Source organism: Medicago sativa, chromosome 3 (genome assembly GCF_051527215.1).
Source record: "Medicago sativa cultivar Bolivia chromosome 3, Bolivia_mono, whole genome shotgun sequence".
NCBI classification, from domain to species: domain Eukaryota; kingdom Viridiplantae; phylum Streptophyta; class Magnoliopsida; order Fabales; family Fabaceae; genus Medicago; species Medicago sativa.
Window position 1 is genome coordinate 83,034,779 of NC_140751.1, and position 13,718 is coordinate 83,048,496.

Below are 13,718 nucleotides of genomic sequence, written 5' to 3' on the forward strand. Positions count from 1 at the left end.
TTACAGAGATCGATGTGATAGTATGTAATTATATTGAGGGACTGATATAACGAAACATTTTAACATCATAAGCTATTTTAACTAATGTAATGTATATTTAGAAACTATTTTAGAATTTTAATACATTGATGGATTATTGTAGCTACTCGTTATACTTTCAAGAAAGAAAAAAATACCTTTTATTTTTTTTTCTTCAAAAGGAAAATTTATGTAGAACCAAAGAAAAACTGAAAATCCAAGAATCTAATATCATGAAATAATGAATTATAAAACTATTTTAAATAATTAGTCAAATAAATTGTTTTAAATAAGTTGAGTTATATTTTTTTTCTTTAAAAAATAAGCTAAGTTTAAGTACGTTATAAATCGGAAAAAATGAATAAATAAGTGAGCGCCACTGTAATGCGGCTTAAGTACAAATATTACAACGTTAAAATCAACAACCGACCTTAGCTCAGTTGGTAGAGCGGAGGACTGTAGTTGGAATACCAAGCTGAAATCCTTAGGTCACTGGTTCGAATCCGGTAGGTCGGATTTTTTGTTTTTGTTTTAATTTTTTGTGCCATTAACAACCATGCTGATATTTTACTTGAAAGCACATGCAGATATTGAAATGGGATATATTATGAGTATCAACAACCAAGCATTCATCATTGAATATATGCTGGGGCCTGGGAGGATAAACAGAAACAGCCTATGATACAACAAAAATCTTGAACCACATATCCATCATATCCATAATAATACATCAGAAACATTATTCTAATTCTCAGACTTAAGCTTTCTATTCCAACTTATGACCATTGCTATGGTTTTCTTGTTTAGACCCTGTGAAAGGATCAATGAGGAAGGAATTCAAATTCTTGTACATTTCTTTGGGTTTCTCTGCGTTTATTGCATGCCCTGCATCCTCAATTACCACTAGCTGTGCCTTCTCTCCCACATGTCTACACAAGATTGTAAATAATGAAATTCAAAATAATCAGGAAAATGCAGAACATAATCAAATTAACTAATATGAAGATTGAACTTAAAAAATTTAAATTACCCTTTCAATCTGTGGGCTAATTCCAATGGGAATACACGGTCATGTTCTCCCCATATAATTTGCATAGGCTGCTTCATTAAAAAGGTTATTGCAATAATACAAATGTGACCAAATTATCTCAAAATAGAAATTTAGCTGCTAAAACAAACCTGTGTAATCTTAGGTAGATTAGACAAATTTCTATCCTTGTGAAGTGCTTGGATTAGTTCTTTCCTCTCCTGGCGGTACTCTATACACATCACCTACAAGGGTAGACTAAAAATTAAGACAAGTGATGGACTTTCTCAGATCTAGAATTTACAAATTAAATGGGATAACACAACTAATCATCTACTAAACAAAACATTGCTCAATAAATTAGTTGCAAATTAAACAATTAAACAAGGGGTCCTCCTAAACTTAACTGCCACTACTTAGTATAGCTAACCTCAAAACTATCACCTAAACACATGTCTTACAAGTACAAGTTACATTGTATTCCTGAACTAGATGGAACAATTTTACAGAGTACATAATAGCAACCAACCATGCATCTTCAACTATTAAACAAAGTAGGGTTTTATGAGAAACATATGAAACGCCAACTCTGTAGCACATATGTTTCCGATCGAAGGTGTGTCCGGACTATAGAGCCCGATGCCAACACAACACTAACACATATGATTATATTCAATTTTGTCATTTTCTTAAATTATTACGGGTGTTGACGTAACAACATGTCGATGTCCGAGTCATTGTCACAGACATAAACACGACACTAATACTAGTAATATCAAACGTCATATCAATGTCAAAGTATAAGTATCAAACACGACCAGACACACATTCAGAAAAAACAACTTACTTCAATGAAATCATTAAGAAACCAATTAGGCAAGGACTTAGCAGGCTTAAAAAAAGTGAGCTTCACCAACTCCTTCATCATTTCCGGCGTCAGCGGCAACAAAACATTAACAGCCTCATCAACACTTTTCACTTGAAACATCCCATCATCCATATCCCTATCTTCCAAACAAACTCCTGCACAAATCACCACCACCTTCTCCACCTTCTCCGGAAACATCGCCGCCATACTATACCCCACAAACCCACCATAGCTCAACCCAACCACCATCATCTCCCTCACCCCATGACCCTCCAGCACACGCATAACACACTTTGCTTGAAACTGCTCCGATCTTTCAGGTCTGGTCGTGTAAGAATCTCCAAAGAAAATCAAGTCTGGTACGTAAACATTGAAGTGGCGTGTGAGCTCAGGAATGAAAGAGTTCCATTGCCACATTGCGTTGGCTCCGATTCCATGGATGAGTATAAGAGAAGGTTTGTGTTTTTGAGCTGTTTTAGGGACCCAGCAATGCATTACTGTTCCGTCACCGAGATCGGTGGTGGTTGATTTTAGGCCGGATTTAGAGAAGGAGTAACGGAACCACCAGTTACACAATGTTGTGAAGCTGAACCATCTGCTACTACCCATTGCAGAGTGGATTGGAAAATGGGTTTTTGGAAGTATGCAGAGTGGTGGATATATGATTGAGTTGGCAAAGACTGTGACAAAAGAAAATGACGAGGATATTATAGAATATGATAAAAATATGATAATTGTATAGTTTTATTTTGGATCGAGTTTTTTGGTGTAATTGGAATATACTTTGTAGAATCCGTTCTATCACTTTTTTTGTTAACAAACTACTCTTAATTTAAAATACTAAGCTGAAATAAATCCGAAACATCTCATTCAGCACTGTGCTTAGTGCATCGATACTTTACTCTTCTTTATACTACTGGGAACTTCATTTTTGACTTTCACATGACAAAATCTTGATTAGTTAGCTACAGCATAAAGTTTATTAAGAAAAAAGATTGAGAAAGACTGGTTTATTTAAGACCAGCCCAACGGGTTGCCGGTAGAAATCAATCAAATACTACCTAATCCAAAATGGCCGGCGCTACTTTGGGAGTATAAATTTAGTTAATTTTGTTTTGTTATTTTTTATTGGGTTAATTAAGTAAATGGTCCCTGTAAATATTCAAAATTTTGTTTTTAATCCATATAAAATAAAATCACACTTTTTAGTCCTTATAAAATTTTCCATCAACATTTTTAGTCCCTATAAAAATTTTCCATTAGCATTTTTAGTCCCTATAAAAAATTTCCATCAACATTTTTGGTCCTTAAAATGCTTAAGGAAAATGTCACAGGGACTAAAAAGTGTGATTGTATTTTATAGGGACTAAAAACAAAACTGTGAATATTTATAGGGACTAAAAACTTAATTAACCCTTTTTTATTTATTTAAAGTGGTGTGTTAATTTGTACCAAAAAGAAAAAAAAGTGGTGTGTTAATTTTCTTATTCAAATAATAGCAAAATATATGTTCATTCTCACAAAATGGGAAAAATTACGTTCATAATGTATGGTGGAATAAAATTGGATCGACCTATTATACGTTTAAATTATATTAAATCAAATGACAAATGTAATCCTCGAAATGTACCTAACTGTCTTCTCATGAGAATTTTCATCCAAGTATGTGAAAACTCTGAAGTATGTAATGGTGAATTTTCATCTAACCGTGAAACAAGAAAAGTTTAGCATAGTATAATTTGCGCTACGGATTATTCTAGGAGAGATTCCATAATGCCTAGCAAACATAGTTTTCTCCTCTCTTTTTTTTTCCTTTTCGGTTACTTAGTTTTCTTCTACTGTTCAATGTTCATATTAGCACCGTCCACTGGAACTTGAAATTCATCAATAGCATCAAAACTTGGGATATGTTAAAAAAAAATATTGACTCACGTTTTATATACATATTCCAAAAAGAAGTTAAATCTCTCTCGGAAGTCATATGTGCAAGTTAACCGTCAATCAGCCTTCAATTATCAGAAATAGCAAAGAGAGCAGACATGTATTACGAAGTGAAAGATAAATGTCTAAAAATGAATTAAAAATGTAAGGCTTAATTACAATTTTGATCCGATCACAATTTTGATTCATTTATTTTAAAATCGCATAGCATTGGTCTCTCAACATTAAATCCGACACAAAATTAGATGAGTTGTCACTTTTTAATAAATGGCAAAATTGTGATTCTCGTCTTGGTCTTCTCTAAAGGTAGTCGAGTTCCTTGGGGTGAGAAATAATAGGAATTGATATAGCTATAGATATAAATAGAGTGTTTGATGAAACATTTCGCCTCTGACTCCCTTACTTATTGATGTCGCTGATCCGCCATTAATAATAAAGTTCTGTTTGTAATTACTTAAGATACCGAAAGTGTCAGAATAAATTTATCGTGATAATCTTTTGAATATCTTTTCTGGTAAATTGGCTAAAGAGAAAACGAAAACCCCAAAAACAGAGGAAAAAACTAAGCGTGAGGTAGCAAACATCCGTCGTGTCGTGAGTCAAACAAAAGAATGGTCTTTAAGCCTTCTGGTAGAGCCTCCTACACAATGAATTTATGATCATTGGTCGAACCCAATTTTACCCAAAAATTTACGCTGAAATAAGAGAATGAGAAATGATAACATCCCACATTAACTTCAATAAATCCTTGATAACTGCAACATAACAGTGGAAAACATTGTGATCCTAGAAAATCAGATCAAGCACAATTTTGAGAATTAGAGTAGCAAATTACTATAAGATTGTAGCCAAGATTTATAGTAATCTTCAAGCTATGGTGGATTGCCATTCGATCAGCATAATTGTTATTAGAAATCCCAAGGAAACCATTAAACCCAATAATCCAAATGACATCCCCTTTCCGAATCAAACCCTCCAAACCCAACTCTGCCCATATCACCAAAACAATCGCCATCTACATTTAGGATGAATTCATCAACTTTATAGGGATGCCAAGAAACACATGGAGGAGGTTTTGGAACCGAGATCAAACTAGAGAAACAAATAGAGATGAGGGATGCAAGTCTTTTGATCTCAATATCACATAGAAAATATTTTTTTTTTTTATTTTTTTTTATTGTGGCAACCGATTTCCCCTTGTATTTTTTTTTTCCCACCCGAGCTTATTAGTGCACGTTGCACGGACTTGTTGGTTAATAATATTTTGCCATTTCAAAAAAAAAAAAAAAATAGAAAATATGAATTTGTTCATTATCCACGCAAACAATGTTTCTAGCCCTCCAATTCCACCACAAGCTTCAAAGGAATAAACCAATATCTAGAGATCTAAAAAGAACCAAAATGTGTGTTTCTTTCATTTTGGTCCTTACCGTCACCCCATATCGTTTGTTTATCGTCCAGAAAAATGTCAAGCTATTTTCTTTTTACACTTTAACACTCAAATCACACGTTGAAGGTCGAAGTCACTAACAAATTTTAAAGTCAGAGACTATCTTATGTTTCTTGAATCAAACCATTATACAAATAAGTGCATATTCAACATCACTACCAAAAAAAAAAAAAATCAACACCAAAATGACTGTTTATCCAATAACATATTTAGTGACCTAAGCATCGAATATAATTTATCTATAGTGCAAAAATACGTAAGAAGAAAAAAAGATATTAAATAATGTATAGAAACAGTATTTTGACCTTAAAAAGAAAAGAGAAATACAACACAATTTTCACAAGTACTACCAATACCATGAAAGAAGAGTAGAAGGAACAAAAGCTTCTGTTTCAGATTTGTTCTGTACGTAAGTTTCGGCCATGTTTTTTCTTCTACAAGCTGTGTGTTGTACTATTTATTTACTGTTTTCCCGTCAATATTCAATCATGTTTATTCAACTGTCCTCTTCACTTCCACCAAACCACTCTTTTATTTATTCATTTTTACCAACAAGAAGTGTCAAACTAAAACTAACTTTAACTGTTTACTTCAAAATAATATTTCATTTTTGTCTTCTTAATGATTCAATTATGAGTTTTGTTTCTTCTCTTCTTTGTTACTGTTGAACCCTTTATATGAAAAATACCATTTTATTAAATTATTTATTCTTATTGCAGCTTAATTAAAGGGTTGGTTCATTGTTATGCACTGCTGTAATGAAGCTTATTGATATGCTGCTAATTGATTATGATTATGCATATTCTGGAAGTGGTTGATGTTTGTGGAAATGAACTTGGTGTTTCTTCTATTGTTACTTTTGGTTTGTGTGTGTTCTTTTGCACTTCCTCAGCTTGATTTACAAGGTACCATCTTATGTTAATTGCAAATTTTGATTTCCTTCAATTTCATCTCTATAAGGTTCTGGATTTCAGTTTAATAGTAGTAAATCGAGACTTCTTTCGCAGTTTGATTCAATAATTTTGTAGTCTTTTGCTATTTTGCTTCTCAACAAGTTAATTTCCTATTTATTAATTAATTAAAGTGACACTGATGGTCATTTTACAACGTCTCTGAGAGGATTTGAACTCTGTACGGTAAAGTTACAAGACTAAGCTCTTACCACCGAGCTAGTACCTCAAGTGCAGGGGAATATATTGATAAGAGTGTTTTCTAATAGAATCTGATGATGATCTTTTTTCATATTTTTACTAGATTGCTGTAGAAAATGTGTGATTTTTTAAACATATCTGCTTTTTTGATTTGGTCGATGTTGTAAGTGACTTTTAAATGTCAGACTAATGTTTATGAACTTCATGTTTATTACAGAAGATGCACTATATGCATTGAAGTTATCTCTGAATGCTTCACCCAACCAGCTTACTAACTGGAACAAAAATCAAGTAAACCCTTGTACTTGGTCCAATGTTTACTGCGACCAGAACAGCAATGTTGTTCAAGTGTAAGGGTTTTTTCTTATTGCAATCTCCAACAATTGTTTTTTTAGTTATTTGATCTGGAGAAGATGCTAAAAAAGTCATTACCTTATTGATGCTTGAAGATTTGTGCCCGCGGCTGTATAATTATATAAATTACTTCATTGCAGCTCACTAGCATTTATGGGATTCACTGGATCCTTGACACCTAGAATAGGAGCTCTAAAAAGTCTTACAACTCTGTAAGTATATATCAAGTACCCACAGTGTATTTCCTAGTCTCGTCATTTTCCGTGTTTTGGATTATAGTATTGTTATGATGTGATTTGATGAAACCATATGGATACTTTTGAGTATTATTTGTATTTATTTAGGATGTACATGTTTTCTGTGAAATATATTATCTTCTATGCATCTGATGAACTAGAAGAGTACTAGGGTTCGTGTGTGGGTGTTCGGGGGTACATATAATTTGGTTACTTCTGAAAAATCATTCAATGCTCTTTGGCAAATTTTATGATTTTAACTCTTCTCTGATTTGTCACAAGTTCGTTCTTGCTCACATTTTCCATCTTTTGTGTTGGTTTTTGATGTGTGATTCACATTTTTGTCTCGTTAGTATCTGTTTTGGGGGATAATCTTACACAGACACACACACAAAGAAGCAAGACTTATAAGTGTGACCATTAATTAATGTTGTACATTTATCATGCAGTTCTTTACAGGGGAATAACATCATTGGTGGCATACCAAAAGAATTTGGAAATCTTACAAGCTTAGTGAGATTGGATCTGGAAAACAACAAATTAACCGGTGAAATACCATCTTCCCTTGGTAATCTTAAAAAGCTTCAATTCTTGTAAGTATGATAGTCTGTTTCTAGGTTTTACAGATATATGACGAGTCTTAGCATCTATCATCCTTGTGTAATGTTTAAAAGTGGCTAATTTTGGTCCTGCAACTAGGACATTAAGTCAAAACAATCTTAACGGGACAATTCCAGAATCACTTGGCAGTCTCCCAAACTTGATCAATATGTATGTGAACTACTTTTTGATGCTTTTTGTTTTTCTACTTATTAGTACATTTCATTATCATTTTACCATCTGATGTATTGTTCAAACTTCTCTTTTGTAGTTTGATAGATTCAAATGAACTTAACGGACAGATTCCAGAGCAGTTATTCAACGTTCCTAAGTACAAGTACGTATGGTAAATTGGGATTATATTGAATATTTAAAGCTCCTTTTAATGACTTTCTATCCCTGACCTGCATACATAAATTCATAATCTTATATAACAATTACTGTTACAAACATAATCAAATAGTGGTTTATGATTCTATCGGTCTTCCCGAGTTCCTAATTCTTTTGTCTTCATTTGAAAGATTTGTAAAAATTGCAGATTCAATTTCAACTTTTAACAAACTAAGTTTGTAATTGGAGTCCCGTAGATTGAGTTCTTTCCACATACTTGTTTAATATTATTCATGGTAGTTTTTCTCACTTGAAAACACATGAAGAAATGGTAAGTATTAACAAAAACAAACCGATCACCATTAAATGCTTTGAGTCTATCCAGAGTTGCTGCTATTTGTATCTCTTGTTACATGCTCACCCTATGAAACCTTAAAAGTTGAGACATGGACATAGCATTTTCTGGCCAACACTTTCTGCTTTAAATTGATTAAATAGGAGAAAAGGCTGCCAAAGATAAAACTCAACCAAAAAGGACTTTTTTTTTCCATCTCTAGTAGGAAGGCTGTTGTTAGTGACATGATTTTATATTATAACGAGTTCACAACAAATCCGAGTGACAACGATCAACAAAATGTAGGCTTATATTCTAAAGTCAATATATAGAAATAGAAGTTTAAGGCGTAAATCTCTTTTGACAAATGCTATCCAGTATCAAGTTCCCTTAGTGTTACCAATGCATTGAACATTGTATTTTCTAATAAAAACTTCCCACTCCTTAATTTCCTAACCAATGCCTTAAAAGCACTCATTATCAGGACCCTGCCCTTTTTTACAACTGCTTTTTTGTTGTCGGAGTCCTTGGATAGAAGTAGAACATCAAACTAGGACTCCTGCGATCTTTTCATTTTTCGTTATTTAGATTACATATGTCCCTGTCTAACTTTGTTTCACTACGTTTCTTATTGCAGTTTCACTGGAAATAAGTTGAATTGTGGTGTGAGTTATCAGCATCTTTGCACATCTGATAATGCAAATCAAGGTTACATTTCCCCCCCTAATCCCCCACCTCCTCCCACACAACAGGTAGCAAACTAATTTTCCTTCACTTGGCAGGTTCATCACACAAACCAAAAGTAGGCCTCATAGTTGGAACAGTTGTAGGTTCAATTCTTATTCTTTTTCTTGGTAGCCTGCTGTTTTTCTGGTGCAAAGGGCACAGGCGTGAGGTTTTTGTAGATGTTGCAGGTTTGTGTTCCATCTTTAGTCTGCGCAATGTTTTTGTAGATTGTTAGTTGTAGCATTTGAAATTCTTAATCTGTTAACCCTGCATATATATGCATTCTATTCCAAGCTGATCCAATACTCTAAACTCATGAACCATTATGATCATATATGACATTATCGACCACATTTTAGATTGATTCATATGAGTGGTGTATTTCTTAGCTCGTTATGGATAAATAATTTGCTTGAAATGCATTTTTTTTCTACTTGAGAAAGTCCTCTTATCCACCATGATGGTTGTTAAGAGTCCCACATCAGATAGGAGATGGCTTGACAATGTATTTATAAGTGGGGGTAATCCTCGCCTCACAAGCCGGTTTTGTGGGGTTGTGTTCGGCCCAATCACGATTTCTAAGATGGTATCGAAACCTCTTCAAGATCCATTGGGCCACCTGCTATCAGGTTTCCCGCTATCGGACCACACACCATTTATGTCCACGAACCAAGCCCAATAGTGCTGGTCGTGAGGGGGTGTGTTAAGAGTCCTAATCGGATTGGAGATGGCTTGACAATGTATTTATAAGTGGTTGTCTTAGGCCCAACCACGATTTCTAAGAATGGTCAAGATCATCAGGTTGCAGTACCATGTTGTAGTATTGTTTTTATTGACTATGCATTGTTCTTCTACTATCTTGCCCTACTGTTATTATTGTCAATATGTTTTCATTAGTATTTTCTTTTAAGGTTTTGCAAACATATTCCTTAAGGACATTGATTAATGAATCAAGAATTAGAAAGTGTTTATTGAAAAGTTGATAAGTATTTTCTGTTACTGTATGTTAAGAGGCTTGGTTAGTTATTAGGGAATCAGGTAATTGGTCAGGTAGTGGGTGGGTTAGAGTCAGAGAGATAGTTAAGGGAGATAAGGCATGTTGCCTATAAATAGAGAGGAGTGCTTGCAGAGAGGATTATCTTATCATTCAGAAAGAGTAGAAGGCCTTTTAGGCGATTTGAAAAGTCTAGAGTCACTTCAATATGCTAGGGGAAGTTTACAATCTCTCCTTTCCCTCCGTTTGTAATAATACCAGTTGGTTTTTTATCAAAAGTACAAAGGTTTAATGCATTTCATTTTTTATTTCTTATTTAGTGCCCTTAAAAAACTCATTAGCATTTACTTTTCATTCCCTGACACCTTGTGGCTCACTAGATTCGATGACTACAAATTTAAATACTCCCAGCCCCTCAATTCCTTAAAAAAGTTCCATGTCCTATGTAGATTGAATGTGATGATTAGAGAATATACTTAATATGTTTTGTGATGCTTTTCACGGTGATAAATTATTAAAATAGAAGTTCTATAAGTCGACAACTATAATGTAAACATATTTTAAGAAGCAATACTATTTTGTGACAACGAGGGGAAATATGATTGGACATTTGTATAGAACTTATTGACAAGTGACAACGTCAGTGTATAGTACTGAACTCTTAAAATAATACTATAATATTTATTTTATTAAAAGTAGTATTATAAATAAAAGAAAAGTAGGCCAGCACTAGGGAAAGGATAAGGTATCCTTAAGGGCCTGTTTGGGAGTTTAGGAGGGGAGGGGAGGGCTTGAGAAAAAAGGAAGGAGGAAGTGGAAAAAATAGAGGACTTTTGAGAGAGGAGGGCTTTGGAGGTTTTATTTTTCTTCATAATACAAAATCCCCCTAATTTAGGGGAACTCAAAATTATTGAAGGAGGGTTTAGATAAATTCTTCAAACCTAATCTATGTTGTTATAATATTCTTAAAATTAAAAAAATGTTAATTATAAGTCTTCTTTTGTCATTCTCTACAAACTCATTTTATTAATAAAGATGGAAGATTTTTCTGTCTCTCTAATCCCCTCCCTCTAAAGCCCTCCCCTCCAATCTCCCAAACAGACCCTAAGAGTTAAAAAGGATTGAAACAACATAAAAGGAAATTCAGGAAACAAAGAAGCTTGTAATGCATAGTTTATGAAAGTTATTATAACTATGATTAATGTGAACTATCTATTTAGTTTCTTTGTTTCTTTGAAACTTCTCTTGTATCTCAATATTTTCTCATTCTTGGCTCTAGGTGAAGTTGATCGGCGAATTACACTTGGTCAAATAAAAAGTTTTTCCTGGAGAGAACTACAGATAGCGACAGACAGCTTCAGCGAGAAGAATGTTTTAGGACAGGGAGGCTTTGGTAAGGTTTATAAAGGTGTTTTAGTTGATGGGACAAAAATTGCTGTCAAAAGACTAACTGATTATGAAAGTCCTGGGGGTGATCAAGCTTTCCAGCGCGAAGTTGAAATGATAAGCGTAGCTGTCCATAGGAACCTTTTACGGCTCATTGGGTTTTGCACTACTCCAACCGAACGCCTCTTAGTATATCCTTTCATGCAGAACTTAAGTGTTGCCTCTCGACTAAGAGGTATTTAGTTACAACATATATATGCATACTGGTCTGCTTATCATCAAAATTGATTTTCTATAAAAGAAAGCGACTATTTTATTTTATTTCATAACTGGGTTAGAGAGGCCATTAATAATATAGTTAAATAGATACGTGGCCTAGTATCTATTTTGTTTCAGTTATATAATTATTAACATTTCCCCAAGTTTTCAAAGGTTTAATCTGACATTTTGGGTAGCTTGGATCTGTATATTTTCTTTATGTTTACTTGTAAATTTGGCATATTTTCCAGTAATGTTTGACCATGTTGAATAATGATCCAGAGCTCAAACCTGGGGAATCCATTTTGAATTGGGATACAAGAAAACGAATTGCTCTTGGAACAGCCCGTGGCCTTGAATATCTTCATGAACAGTGCGATCCTAAAATCATTCATAGGGATGTAAAGGCAGCCAATATTTTACTAGATGGAGATTTTGAAGCAGTCGTTGGTGACTTTGGTTTGGCAAAATTGGTTGATGTTCGAAGGACTAATGTGACGACTCAAATTCGTGGGACAATGGGCCATATAGCTCCCGAATACCTGTCTACTGGAAAACCTTCAGAAAAGACAGATGTTTTTAGTTATGGGATTATGCTTTTGGAGCTTGTTACAGGTCAACGTGCAATTGACTTTTCACGTTTGGAAGATGAAGATGATGTGTTATTGCTTGACCATGTGAGACAACATCATTTTAGTAATTATGAGTTCATGACATCCTTGTTTGCTCCTCTTTGTGCCTTTCTTGTTGTTTCTCATTTGTACAAACATGCTTGGAACTTGTGCTTATGCATTCCTATTTTTGATGATGTTCACTTTGACATGTTAACGATTTAAGCACGGAGTAGAGGCTGCAATGATCAAGTACTTGTATGATTATAACTTCACCTCTGCATGCTTATCAATTTAGTTATAAGCTGAAGTATGCTGCGTTTATGATCATGCCATTTTAAAGAATACATGTTTTGCAATAAGCTGTCTTCATGATCATGACATTTTAAAGAATACATGATTTTGCAATAAGCTTAATCATGATCATGACATTTTAAAAAATACATGATTTTGCAATAAGCTTAAGTGTGATCTGTTTATAATCATGACATATTAAAAAATACATGCTTTTGCTACTGAATACTTTTGCCTAGAACTCGTTGATGAGCATAAGGTAGTTAGTTTTTGTAAAGAGATGTGCTTTCGCCTTCTTAATGCTTGATATCTTCAAAAATAAGCTGTGTGTTATTTAGTCAATTGGCACAATTCAGTAAATACTTATTGGTTACTGTTTTTCTATATTTGTGTGTTTTATTTAGGTGAAGAAGCTACAAAGGGAGAAAAGATTGGATGCCATTGTTGACAGCAACCTTAATAAAAACTACAACATAGAAGAAGTTGAAATGATAGTACAAGTTGCATTACTGTGCACGCAAGCAACACCAGAGGATCGTCCGGCAATGTCAGAGGTTGTAAGAATGTTGGAGGGAGAAGGGCTGTCCGAAAGGTGGGAAGAATGGCAGCACGTGGAGGTTACTCGGAGACAAGACTCTGAGAGACTGCAAAGAAGATTTGCGTGGGGAGATGATTCAATTCATAACCAAGATGCGATCGAGTTGTCTGGTGGACGATGAGAGGGAACCATAAAATTATATCATCATTTTTTAGTGTTGTGTCACAAATATCCCCTTTCAACTTGTTTAATTTATTCCGAGGAAAAATTTAGGGGTAGTAATCTTGATGATCCGATGATTTTCTTTCCTTTTTTTCAATTGAAATGTTAAGATACACATACCAGATTCAATCCATGGATGTATCAATAGTATACTCAAGATAGATGATTTTAAGAAATTTACTGGCCGGTCTCCTAAACTTGTAAAATTTAAATTGCTACCTTAGCAACATTTATATTTATACACCGAAACAAGTAATGGTTCATGTTTAGGGAAATTCTACCATACAAAAAACGTTTAGGCAACTACAAGTAAAGCAATTCACGGATGTTTCATGGCCACATTACATTCTTGAAGTGGGATTGTTAACATTCTTCTTGGT

The 13,718-nt window shown here is 34.0% G+C and overlaps 2 protein-coding genes and 1 non-coding gene across 6 annotated transcripts; 2 read left to right on the forward strand and 1 right to left on the reverse strand.

Moving 5' to 3' along the window:
- The first annotated feature begins 443 nt into the window (after positions 1-443).
- Positions 444-534, forward strand: TRNAY-GUA (transfer RNA tyrosine (anticodon GUA)). The gene is given in 2 exon segments: positions 444-480; positions 499-534. It is a non-coding gene; the product is annotated as a tRNA-Tyr (tRNA).
- Positions 535-606: 72 nt separating this feature from the next.
- LOC146941022 (uncharacterized) lies at positions 607-2,897 on the reverse strand. Its single transcript, XM_085754815.1, has 4 exons — positions 1,893-2,897; positions 1,198-1,290; positions 1,049-1,116; positions 607-947 (listed from the first exon to the last, which is right to left on the reverse strand). Exons 1-4 carry the CDS (start codon positions 2,520-2,522, stop codon positions 785-787), a joined length of 954 nt encoding a protein of 317 aa, XP_085610941.1. The 5' UTR covers positions 2,523-2,897; the 3' UTR covers positions 607-784.
- A 2,734-nt stretch (positions 2,898-5,631) lies between these two features.
- Positions 5,632-13,514, forward strand: LOC146941023 (putative LRR receptor-like serine/threonine-protein kinase At5g10290). 4 transcript variants are annotated; one of them, XM_085754818.1, is made up of 13 exons: positions 5,632-5,713; positions 6,024-6,209; positions 6,673-6,805; positions 6,950-7,021; positions 7,495-7,638; positions 7,745-7,816; positions 7,917-7,982; positions 8,947-9,017; positions 9,092-9,223; positions 11,309-11,422; positions 11,510-11,650; positions 11,956-12,350; positions 12,983-13,514. In XM_085754818.1, the coding sequence occupies exons 2-13, from the start codon at positions 6,122-6,124 to the stop codon at positions 13,295-13,297; spliced, it is 1,743 nt and encodes a 580-aa protein (XP_085610944.1). In that variant the 5' UTR covers positions 5,632-5,713; positions 6,024-6,121; the 3' UTR covers positions 13,298-13,514. The 4 variants fall into 4 exon arrangements, with proteins under 4 accessions (XP_085610944.1, XP_085610945.1, XP_085610942.1 ...); XM_085754819.1 differs by having other exon boundaries at positions 5,632-5,709; XM_085754816.1 differs by having other exon boundaries at positions 11,309-11,650.
- The last annotated feature ends 204 nt before the right edge of the window (positions 13,515-13,718 follow it).

Excerpts from the sequence above, each read along its gene's own strand:
- LOC146941022 (XM_085754815.1), bottom strand. The coding sequence starts at position 2,522 with ATGGGTAGTAGCAGATGGTTCAGCTTCACAACATTGTGTAACTGGTGG. Across the intron at positions 1,291-1,892 it reads TTCTTAATGATTTCATTGAA|GTGATGTGTATAGAGTACCG; the intron begins GTAAGTTGTTTT and ends CTACCCTTGTAG. Across the intron at positions 948-1,048 it reads TTAGCCCACAGATTGAAAGG|ACATGTGGGAGAGAAGGCAC; the intron begins GTAATTTAAATT and ends AATCTTGTGTAG.
- LOC146941023 (XM_085754816.1), top strand. The coding sequence starts at position 6,122 with ATGTTTGTGGAAATGAACTTGGTGTTTCTTCTATTGTTACTTTTGGTT. Across the intron at positions 9,018-9,091 it reads ATCTGATAATGCAAATCAAG|GTTCATCACACAAACCAAAA; the intron begins GTTACATTTCCC and ends TTCACTTGGCAG. Across the intron at positions 9,224-11,308 it reads GGTTTTTGTAGATGTTGCAG|GTGAAGTTGATCGGCGAATT; the intron begins GTTTGTGTTCCA and ends TCTTGGCTCTAG.